The 12,082-nt window shown below is 33.6% G+C and overlaps 1 protein-coding gene across 17 annotated transcripts in view; it reads right to left on the bottom strand.

The window, feature by feature from the left end:
- Positions 1 to 12,082, bottom strand: part of Mlip (muscular LMNA interacting protein) — a 236,203-nt gene that overhangs the window by 38,581 nt on the left and 185,540 nt on the right. For 15 of the 17 annotated variants that reach the window (XM_058573407.1, XM_046426722.2, XM_058573394.1 and 12 more), the window contains one exon: positions 2,522 to 2,728. The exons of the other annotated variants lie outside the window; for them this stretch is intronic. In XM_058573407.1, the coding sequence (XP_058429390.1) occupies positions 2,522 to 2,728 (207 nt within the window). The remainder of the gene's footprint in view (positions 1 to 2,521; positions 2,729 to 12,082) is intronic. 17 annotated transcript variants of the gene reach the window in all.

Below are 12,082 nucleotides of genomic sequence, written 5' to 3'. Positions count from 1 at the left end.
AGACTCAACATAAGCATACAACTGTGGGACAACTTCTGGAGCCCCTACTGATAAGGGACCCTAAAGACTGATAAGTCAAGGTCAGTGTGGACCTCCAGAGAAAGAGTGGAAGATCTGAGTCTGGAGATAAGCCCAGTGGGTAAAGTTGTAAGGTCGAACTTGGGAGAAATGTTAGGATATTGGATAAAAGTTAATGTAGGTGGCAGATTACATTTTATAATTCCAGACAAGAAGCAGTTTCAAGTAAAAAGAATTTTGATAAATTAATATGGTACTGGCTCAATATCAACAACACAAGGTTTGTAAACCTACATATCAAATTGGATGATCCATATATTTCAATAGGAGCAATAGATACAAGTCTAAGCAATTGAGTCTTCCACTAGAAAAATGTTGTCTTACTACAGGATGATGACCATGATGGTGATTTTATTAATAATATTGTTTTAGATTTGATTGGTTCCTTATTCACTATCAATTAATCTCAGACTCTGCAAAACAAAATTTGTTATGTGTACTGAAAGTACATGTCCAAATTCACATGGCTTGGCTTTTACTTTTTTTCTTCTTCTTTTCTTTCTTTTTCTGTTTGCTTGTTTTAGGCAGGATCTCACTGTGTTGCCAAGGCTCGTTTCTAACTCATAGGTTCAAGATATCCTTCCACTACAGCCTCCCAAGCAGCCGGGCTATAAGGCATTAGCCACCATGCCTAGATTCACATGACTTAAGTGAATAAGCAAAGGCTAACATATGAATGAAATGCTGAGTCTATCCTTGTTGAACAGTTCTAGAAAACACTATTAAAAATCAAGAGTGGAATAGTTCATGTAATTCATGACTAGGAAATACAGTCATAACCCTATGATAGATGACATTTTATAATAAACTGGCTATATTATTATAAGAATTATTAACTTCAATAACTAAATGGATTTCATAAATGTTGGCAAGCATTAAATCACAGAGAATTTCAAATAATATAAAACCATTTTTAAATATCAGTCTTCCTCCACTGATGTACTTTTTTATTTAAGATCAGGAGTAAAAAACAACCAAAAGTCATAAAAATGTCATGTTGAACTTTGTTGGCAGACAATGGATGTTTTAGACCTTGTTTAATCAGGATTGATCACTCAGCTCTCAAAGATGGCATAAAATATAAACAGCTCATTATTCTTTGTATGATAATGTTCACTATTTAGATGGTTGTTTGTGTTTAGACTGAGTTTATAACCATTATTTCAAAAATAAATAAATAAATAAATTTAAACTTAGGGCCCAGGAGTACCCAGGAGTATTGTTCACCTGTTTCTTGGAAGATGGCCTTCATGGATTTTCAACTATAGTGATGTATTTAATTAGTTATAAAGAATTTGGAAGATAAATGCCTAACAAGATTTTGAATTATTCAAGAAAATTTATTTGAAGACCCAGTTTTACTGGTAAATTATTTTTTAGGAGATTTTCATTGTCTGAGAATCTGTACTAGCTAGGTTGCCATTACAATACAGCACTCAAAACATCAAACAGAGCTTACACGTAAGTGCAATATAGTGTTGATTGCTGGCTTTTTTTTTTCCAGGGTAGGGGGATACTGAGGACTGAACTCAGGGGCACTCAGCCACTGAGCCACATCCCCCAGGGTCTCACTGAGTTGCTTAGCACCTTGCCGTTGCTGAGGCTGGCTTTGAAATCTTGATTCTCCTGTCTCAGCCTCCTGAGCTGCTAGGAATTCAGGTGTGTGCCTTCGCGCCCAGCTTGATTGCTGGCTTTTAATAAAACACATGATTATATTCCAGAACCAATCATAAATATTTAATACTTTGTTTCCTGTATGCACACATACATATATTTTATGTATCCACACATACATGTGTACATTTATGCATATATGTACATATATTTATGCATAATGTATATGTGTGTGTGTGTGTATATATATATATATATATATATACACATATATACATATGTATATATGCGTATATATATATATCCAGGTATTGAACACTTCGTGACTTTCTACATATCTCATTACTCTGCACTAATGAGGTGGCTAGGCCCATTTAAAAATCTGTTAATATCTTTCAGATACTTGCTGAAATTCTAAGTATTTCTTTGCACATTGACTGAAATTATAAGTGCCTCCTCATCAAGTAACTGTGATTTAAAGAAGCTTTTTAAGACCATTGAACTAAAACTACAACAATAAATTTATAATGGCATCTTGTAAAGTTTTAGAAAATTTCTTGTCATCTCCACATTGATGTCAGAACACTAAAAATCAGAAACACATATCAGGAAATGACTTTAAAAAGAAAAGTGAATTTTTATTATTTCTCAAGTTCAATTATTATCTGCTTATAAATAATGTTCTTCAATACAAATATTCTTAGCACATTTAAATGTTAAATCTTTAAATATTCTTAATCTATAAATTTCTTCCTTATGTAAGTTTTAATGGTTAAGCATAGTGAAGGTTCCCAGCACAGACATCCCCGTTTGGGTAGAGAATTCTCACCTTATTATAGGCGTTGTGACTAAGGAGGGTGTGAGAATTCTCCTGTTCATCACTCAGTGAGAAGGAGGACAAATGACTGAAGGGTCCTGGGGTAAGACAGTCAGCATGTGGGAGGGTCTGAGGCTGCAGCAGGGACTTAGCAGGAGGATAGAGTTTAGTCTGATATAAAGGATGGAGCGAAACAGGCTTGTGAGGCACTGTCATATCCTGGGAAGAAGAAAGGCATAAGGAGTACGTTAGTGGACAAAAGTCAAGCACACTTTTAGTTTTATTGTAGATGCACTAGTATGAAGAACAGACTTCTCATAAGGAGGTATCACTCACAAGACACCTGCTTCAGAGTGTACTATTTGTCTCTTTCAATAATTCCTTTTTATCCCCCATCTCCAGCCTTTGTGCAGAGCAAAATAAGGGCCTGCACAGTGTCTCCTGAAGGGTGCTAAGTTTGTTATTTTTGGAAGTCTTGAGAGCAGAAATGTGTAAGAAAGGAGAGAGCCTATCCAAAGAGGTTGGATGGGGATATTTAAAGAGGAAATAGCGGTGGAAATCAATTCAAGGATGCTTCTGACTTGCTCTAGAAAAAAATGGAGGAGAAAGAATAGGACATTGTAGAGGATATTAAGATCTGAGTGAGGGATTGAGGTACTAGGTTTAGTTCATCAAATAGTGAGTTTTCAAGTTTAATTTAGCAGAGAAAAAGAACTGGGGAAAATTGAATCTGGAAGGAATGAAGGAAGACTTCAATTCCAGACATTGTCCCCTTGGAGAGAACCCAGCAGTGCAACCACAGAGAGAGGTAACAGCCCTTAGGGTGATCTTTAACATGGAAATGGGAAGAGCCAAAACAACCTTTGTGGAGGTAAGAGCTATTTAATGAGAATATGAATGATGTGAATGAGCAAGGAAATTATGAAAATGAGAATTTATTCTAGCTAGCAATAAAAGTTGCAAAATGAGCATATATGTATGTATGTACATATACATGTATGTACTTTTTAAATGTAACCTGAATTCATTTTTCCAAGCAATATATTTTCAAGCAACTGATTGATTTTCAAAAATGTACACTTCGTGTGTTGCTATACCAGAAGATATCCTATGTTTTAAAAATATTTTCAAATAATTGGTTAAAATTTACCTTAAAAACTTCTTGGAAATTTTTAAGTAAGCTAAAAATCTTAAGTTTGCAGAATGATAGGTTTCAACCTTCTATACCTTGAAAGAATGACTGTGTTTTATTTCTACTAGTTTTTCATTTCTTCTTCAAGTATATCTTTAGAAAAAATACAAATACATATTCTAATTTCACACATACACAACAAGCATACACTCACTATAAAAAAGATAGCATCCTTTATACAATATCCTGTATCACATTTGTTTTTTCATTTAACAACAATTTTGGAATACTTATCAGTATTTTAAAGCTATTCATTTTCTATCAAGACACATTATTGAGTTATTCTAATTATTATTTAACAATTTAATAATTATTTATTGTCATTTAGTTGATTCCCTTAGAAATTCCAGGTGAATCACTTAAAATAAAATCACCTAATACTGATGAGATTATCTCCTCTCTGCTACTTAAGACACTTCTCATTTTTTTTGTCTAATTTCATTAACTTATAGTTCTCATTCTTCTTATATTGAAATATATTCTGCTTTGTCTTATTTATCAATCAAATATTTTATAGTTTTATTAAGAACTCATTACACATCTTAATCAGTGTGAAAAGTGAATAACATGAAAACTGAATAGCAAACACAAAACTAGTTATCCAAGAAAAGGGCAGATTGCTCTTGATAGTTGAATTAGAAAAAGGTGGCTGGAACAGTCTCTGGTTAGGCTTCATTTTTCTTGATGGGTTTAAGAACCCATTCTCAGGATGTCCAGGGACAAGCCTGCAGTGATTCATGGGAAACAGAGGGTACACAATATGGGAGAATCCTGTAGGCTCTAGTTTTATGCAGTCAGGAGGAAAATGTCCTCCTAGAGTGTGCAGCTCTGTGTTTTATACTTCTGAGTTCACTGTGGTTAAACTCCAATTCATGGGAGTAAATCAAACCTGAACCCCTTGTGGGATTATGTCACCACATGATCCTAGCTTACCCAGGCATCTGGGCAGACAGGGAGAGCAGAATTTTATCAGCAACAGGACAGGCCAAAGAGAACAAAGAGTCTAGGCCAATCTCATGTGAGTACTGCTGGGTTTACAGTGCAGAATAAAGGAGAAAATATTTTTGATATCTATGTCACCTAAGCCTCCTCTTTCAGTCTGTGCTAGCTATCTCTTGGGCTTCACATCAAGTTGTTATCCTGCCATTCTCTTTACCATTACCCTGGGAATTTTCTCTGCTTTGTTCTTGTATTCAAACTTCCGTTTCCAAAATTCTAAGGTTCTTTTTCTTAGTTTTCTCCTCTATGTACACATTAAGCTATAAATTTTCTTGCAAAGACTATTTTATCTATATCTTGTATATTCTAAAATATAATAATTGTAAGGATGATGATCTTATTACCATTTTTCCTCAGGTAGAAATCTTATGTTTTTTCAAGTTGTATCTCTTTTGCATTAGTTTAAGAAGTTGGTTTTAATATTATACAAAGTAACATATAATCATTATAGAAAAATTAGAAGATAGAAGCAAGCTAAAAGACAATTTAAAAAAGTAATTTTAATCCTATGAACCCAAAGACAATCTTCCAAATATCCTTCTTTGGGGTTGTGAGGGAATAACATACTTCCTAATTTCAAAATATACTACAAAACTACAAATCAAAACAGTTTAAGGTACTGGCATAAAAATAGACATGTAAGCCAATGGAACCAGAGTAAAGAGTGCAAAAATAAATCCATTCTTTATGACAAATCAGCTGATTTTTTATAACAATGCCAAAACATACAATGGAGAAAGAATAGACTTCTTTAATAAGGGAAGCCTATATATCCACATCAGAAGGATAAAATTGGACCCTTGTCTCACACCATGTGCAAGAAATCACTCAAGATGGATAAAAGACTTAAACCTAAAGCCTGAAACTGGTAAAACTACTAGAGGAAAAGAAGGGAAAAATTATTTTGACATTGGCTTGGGGAGTAATTTTTTGAATATGACATCTAAAACATAGGCAACAAAAAGTAAAACTTTATGCATGAAAAAAATCAACAAAGTATAAAGGCAATCTGTGGAATAATATCTGTAAACTATATTCCCAATAAGGGCTACTATCCAAACTATATGTGGAATTTAAACAAGTCAATATAAGAATAATAATAATAAAAACTCTCCCCCACACACATACATACTCTGATTTAAAAATGAGCAAGGGACTTGGTTTAGGTAGCTTTGCATTGCTGTGATCAAAATACCTGACAAGAATAAATCAGAGGAGGGAAAGTTTATTTTGGCTCATGGTTTCAGAGATTCAGTCCACAGTGTGCTGACTCCCCTGTTCTGGATCCAAGGTGAGGCTGAACATTATGGTATAAGAATGTGGGGAAGGGAAGCTGCTCATTGCATGGTGACCAGGAAGCAGAGAGAAGGGACATGGAGTTAGTGTCACAAGGAAGATGAACCCTTTCAGTACATGCACCCAGTGTTCACCTCCTGCAGTCACAGCCCACCTGCCTACCACCCAGTCAGTCTATTCAAACAAGGATGGACTGGTTAATTACAGATCTCATAATTTAATCACTTCTCCTCCAAACATTCCTGTACCAACACAAGAGCTTTTGGCACCATATATACAAACCATAACAGGACCTAAATAGATATTTCTCAAAAGAAGATATGGCTAATGAGTACGTGAAAAGGTAAATGGGGATATGAAAAAATGTTCAGCATCACTGATCATTAGGGAAATGCAACAAAACCACAATGAGATATCACCTCACCTCTGATCCAAAACACCAAAGATTACAAGTATTGGAAAGAATGTGGAGAAAAGAGAACCCTTGTGCACTGTTGTCAGGAATGTAAATTAGTTTAACCATTATGGAAAATGATATAAGTTCCTCGTAAAATTGGAACTAAAACTACCATATGAACCAGCAATCCCACTACTGGGTATATATGCAAAGGAATTGAAATCAGTATGTTGAAGAGACACTTGCACTCCCATGTACATTGCAACACTATTCACAACAGCCTAGAAATGGAAACAACTTAGGTGTCCATCAACCAATAAATGGATAAAGAAAATGTGGCATATGTATACAATGGGATACTATTCAGCCTTTAAAAAGAACGGAATCTTTTCATTTGTGAAAACATGAGTTGGGCCAGAGATCATTATATTAAATGAAATAAGCCAGGTACAGAAAAACAGTACTGCATTATTTTACTCATAGAATATCAAAATATTGATCTCATAGAAGTTGAGAATAGAACAGAAATTATCAGAATCTGGGGAGAGTAGGAAGGAGGAAAGGATGGTGAAATGTTGATCAGTGGATACTAGCTACAATTAAATAGGGGCAAGAAGTTCTGGTATGCTATTGCACAGGATGATGACTATAGATAACAATAATGTACTGTACATTTCAAAAAGCTAGAAGAAAGGATTGTGAAAATTTTCACAAGAAATCAAAAATATTTGAGGAAATAAATATGCACAATATGAACATGTGCAAAACATCATGTATCATAATAATATGTATAATTGTTACATTTTTTACCAGTTAGATATAATTAACAAAATTAAAAATATGTTAATAAAAATGTAAGGTAAACATGTTTACCTTTAAACATAAGGTAAAAAATGTTGATGAGATTATGAAGGAAAGGAAACCTTTGCACACTGTTCTTGGGAATGTAAATTCCAACACTTAATATGGAAAGCAATAGTGAAATTCCCCCCAAAATTGAAAATATTACTACCATAAGATTCAGAAATTTCACTTCTTGATATATACCCAAGGAAATTAAATCAGTGGCTTGAGATACTAGTACTCCCATGTTCTCTGAATAATTATTCACAAAATACAAGATATGGTAACAACTTAGATGTCCATTAGTTGTCAACATATAAAGAAAACGTAATAGATAAACCTGCAATGGAAGATTAATCAACCTTACAAAACAAGGAAATCCTGTCATTTGTAATAACATAGAAGAAAGTAGAAGTGAAATAATTCAAACATAGAAAGCCAAATACAGTGTGAACTCATTTATATGTGGATGTTAGAATAGTTAAATTAAAATAAAATACTCAAACTTATAGAAGTAGAGACTAGAATAATAGTTGCCAGGGCCTGGGTTGGTGGGGGTTGGGGGGACGTTGGTCAAAGGTTCTATAGTTTTAGTTATTCAAGATAAACAAGTTCTGCATATCCAATGAATAGAAATATCAGTATAATTAACAAAATATACTGCATACTATGACTTGATAAGTGTGAATTCTAAATGCAATCACAAAATAAGAATTATAATAATAATGGTAGCTATGTGAGGTGATAGATATGTCAGCTTGATTATGAGTATTTTATGATACATATCAAAACATTAAGTGGTACACTTTAAGTATACAGAACTTTATTGTTAATTATATCTCAATAAAGTTGGGGGAAAGGAGAAGTAAACAGAATATTTTTCCTCCTTGATCAAAGATTCATTGAAAAGCAAAAATTTCTACTTACAGATGAGCAGAACAATTTTGTTTTCTTACTTATTAATTTATAAATTTTGTGATTAGATAAATTTGTGTACACCATATCTACCTTGACAACTAATAGAGTTTTCTTTTTGTTCTAATATATAACCAATTTTTATGAGGGTCCCACAGATTTTCAAAATAGTTTTTAGTTTTGTGCTTTACTTTGTGGGATACAGAATCCAAAATATATTTAATAGATTTATTTGAGATGATCCATCTTTACTTGTTTTTTATGCCTGATCTATTATAAACTGAAAAATTGAATTAATAGTATTTTACCAGTAACAGATTTTCATTTATTTTAATCCTGTCTTTTGCTTTTACTGTATGAATCTTGATATTATATTCTGACCTTTAGATACTCTAGTGATTGTATTTTTCTTGTAAATTATATCCTTTAGCATTGCAATAGATTTTTACTTCCTTTACTTAAAGGATTTTTCCCATTATGAAGGTTATAACTTCTCTCTTTTTGATTGTTGTACCTGAAATATTTTATCATTTTCAACTACTCTCAGCACATTATTTTTAAAGTCTCATGTTAGAGATTATTTGTTTGCTATCCAACCAGGGATCCTTTTTGTTTGTTTCTGTCTTTCTCACCTCATATATCTCCATGGTAAATATACCTTTCCAGCATGAGAAATTTCTGCTCCAGATTCATATGGGGAAGAGCCCACTGCCTGGGATTATCTTTGTGCCTCAGTGTTTGGGTTATGGGTTGATTTAGCTTTCCCTTCGCCCCAAGTAAGGAAGGCTGTGCTGTATGGTACTCTCCACAGCAAAATGTCTGTGTCCAGGCTGCCACAGGAAAAGAGAGCCCCTGACGAGTATGACTTTCTATATTTCTATGTCCAGACAGTTTCAATTCCTCTGCTTCTCAGAAGAAAATCAGGACAGGATTTCTGTTGCCGACAAGTGCACCCATCTGAAGACCAGGGATTTGAAGTTTGCAAGTTAAGGTGCATCCAGACCCTCAGAGAAGGCTGTTTGCTGAATCTGCAGTTATTGTATCCTCACTCCATTTCTTCCTAAACACATATTTTCTCACTCTCTTCACTGATTTTTAGCAGTGTTTACATTTTTTTTCTATGGTTTGGAGTTTTTCTTGTAACCTCGTTGTTTGTGGATTAACTGGAATTTATGTTTTTGTTTCTCCTTTTGCTTTCGAATGAGGTCAGAATGATAAATGGTAATTAATTGCCAATTTTGAAGTACCATATTCAAACCAAGAACCCCATTAGTAATTCTTCAAACACAGATTTTCACAGTGCATCTTGAATGTGGCCTCCTTATAAGTGCTTTGCCACAAGATAACTTGAGAACCTTTGAATGGGTCCAAAAGATTTTACTGGTCCTTCTCCATCTCATTATTGCAGAGAACTCTGTGTGTGTGTGTGTGTGTTCTTTGTCATCATAGTTTACCTTTGGATATCAAAGTACCTGCAACCTCATACTACAATCTGTTTTCTAATACATCCCATTGCTGTGATACCTCCACTGTTTCCCATAAAATAGTGCTTTTGTTAAAGAAGCTACTTACTTTAGAAAACAAATTTCTCTATTTTTTCCCTTAAAGCTCAAAACTGTCAACTTTTGTATACTGTATATTTAAGACATGAATGCTGTAAACTGAGAACATTTTAAAATTTTATACTTTGATTTAACCATACAATAAAACCTCCAAAATCATAATTCCCTCAATACTGATTGTTTTAAATCTTCAGAGGTGTTTTCTATACATTTTCTAATAGCTTTTCATACCAAAGGAATACAGTTGTGTTCATTGTTCTGTTGTTTTCTTTTTTTATAATAACAATTTGTATTGATAGAGATTTCTATATGCCACATTGTTATACTAAGTATAATAACTGTTATCACATTCTATTTCCCAACACTACCATGATTTAAGTTTTAATATTTTTTTGTTATTGTTTTTTTTAAATTTATTCATTTATTCTAATTTGTTATAAATGACAGCAGAATGCAGTTCAATTCATGTTACACATATAGAGCACAATTTTTCATGTCTCTGGTTGTTCACAAAGTAGTGTCGCACCATTCGTGTCTTCAAACATGTACTTAGGATCATGATGTCTGTCTCATTCCACCGTCTTTCCTATCCCCGTGACCCCTCCCCTTTCTTCCCTCCCCTTTGCCCTATCTAAAGTTCATCCATTCCTCCTATGCTCCGACCCATCCCTATTATCAATCAGCATCGGCAAATCAGAGAAAACACTTGGCCTTTGTTTTTTGGGAGATTGGCTTACTTCATTTAGCATAATATTCTCCAACTCCATCCATTTACCTGCAAATGCCATGATTTTATTCTCTATTTTATAATATTTACCTGGCAAGAAGAACACATGTATCCCCAATTAAATTAGGTTTTTAACTACTATTCTCAATTAAAATTCCTGAAAAGAGAATTTTATCATTTACCTGAGCAATACATTAAACCTCAGAATGTTGAGTACCCTGTCTTTAAACAACAATAAAAACTATATAGCATCTTCATGTCTGTGGTGCCTTACATTGTAAATGCTTTACTAATTAAGATATCACCATATTATTATTAACTAACTAAAGCTCAAACACATCTATAAACTTAGGGATAGAAATATTCACAGTGAAAATAGATATAAAAGCAGTTTTAATAATTTCCAAGAAACTGGCCTAGTTCATGCCAAATTCAAGTAGATTATCAGTGTTTAAAATATATTTATGGCTGATAAATTTCTCTACATAGGCCTTGTGTCACATCTGCTATTTCTCATTTATGTTTATATCAGTGGTATATTCAATCTAGGTTGTTTTTCAGGAGTTTTGCTGTCTTTTATAAAGTTGTCTGCTTATGTTATTTTGGTTTAAAATAGTTAAAATGAAAATTAACTTATCTAGCTGATCAGACAGTTAAATTGCATTGTAATAAGGCACAACAGGCTTAAGGAACAGCCCTCCAATGCACTGTCCATTGCAGCAAGATGGATAGCCCTGAAACTCCAAGGAAATCTTAGTATGAATACACATAAGTTTCTACTTTGCAGGACTCAGATCTCCAAAGGACCCTCATAAAAGCCCATATACATGGACAAAGTTTAAATTCTGTTGTCATTGCTTTAGGTGAGGGGTTGGTAAAATTTTACTATAAAGGGCCAACTAGTAAAGATTATAGGCTTTGGAAACACATTTGTCACAATTACTTAATCCTCCTTTGTTAGTATAAAAGCAGCCTTAGATGATGCAGAAATAAATGGGTATGGCTGTGTTTCAATACAACTTCATTTATAAAAACATTTGTGGACAAGATTTTACCCACAGGCCATAGTTTGTGACCCTTGTTATAGATTATTTTCTTTAAAAACACATTAACAGAATGTCTATTGTGTCAGATCTGTGTCTCACCCACATTCTAATGAATTATATTGAGCTTAGTTCATATGTTTTGAGAATTACTTTTTGAGTGAGGGGTACCAAGGACTTAACCACCACTCAGCTATACTCCCAGGTCTTTTTAATTTTTATTTATCCATCAATGGATGAATAGGGTCTCAGTAAGTTGTCAAGGCTGGCCTTGAATTTGCAGTTCTCCTTCCTCAGCTTTGTGAGTCTCTGGAATGGCAGGCATATGCCTTCATTGCCTGGCTATTCTACATGATTTCTGAGAAGGCATATCATTCTTCACTGCTTTCACATTTAATATATGAGTATTTAATGTTTTACTTTTTGAGGGATGGACAGGGATCATAAAACCGTCTTATACATATTTCTATCAGAAAATTGAGCTATTTCTGATAAAAAAGTTATAAACCACTTTTCATTCTCTTGAGAATCATCTTCTTCAATGTAAAAGTATGTTAAAAAACATAAAATTTTCAAAAATTTTAAGCTTTACTTAAGAG

The sequence above is a fragment of the Marmota monax genome, unplaced genomic scaffold, assembly GCF_021218885.2.
Source record: "Marmota monax isolate L192 unplaced genomic scaffold, Marmota_monax_Labrador192_F-V1.1 WCK01_AAM20220418_F8-fsc00247, whole genome shotgun sequence".
Taxonomy (NCBI): Eukaryota; Metazoa; Chordata; class Mammalia; order Rodentia; family Sciuridae; genus Marmota; species Marmota monax.
Note: the sequence above shows the minus strand (reverse complement) of the source record. Positions and strands in the feature narration are given on the sequence as shown.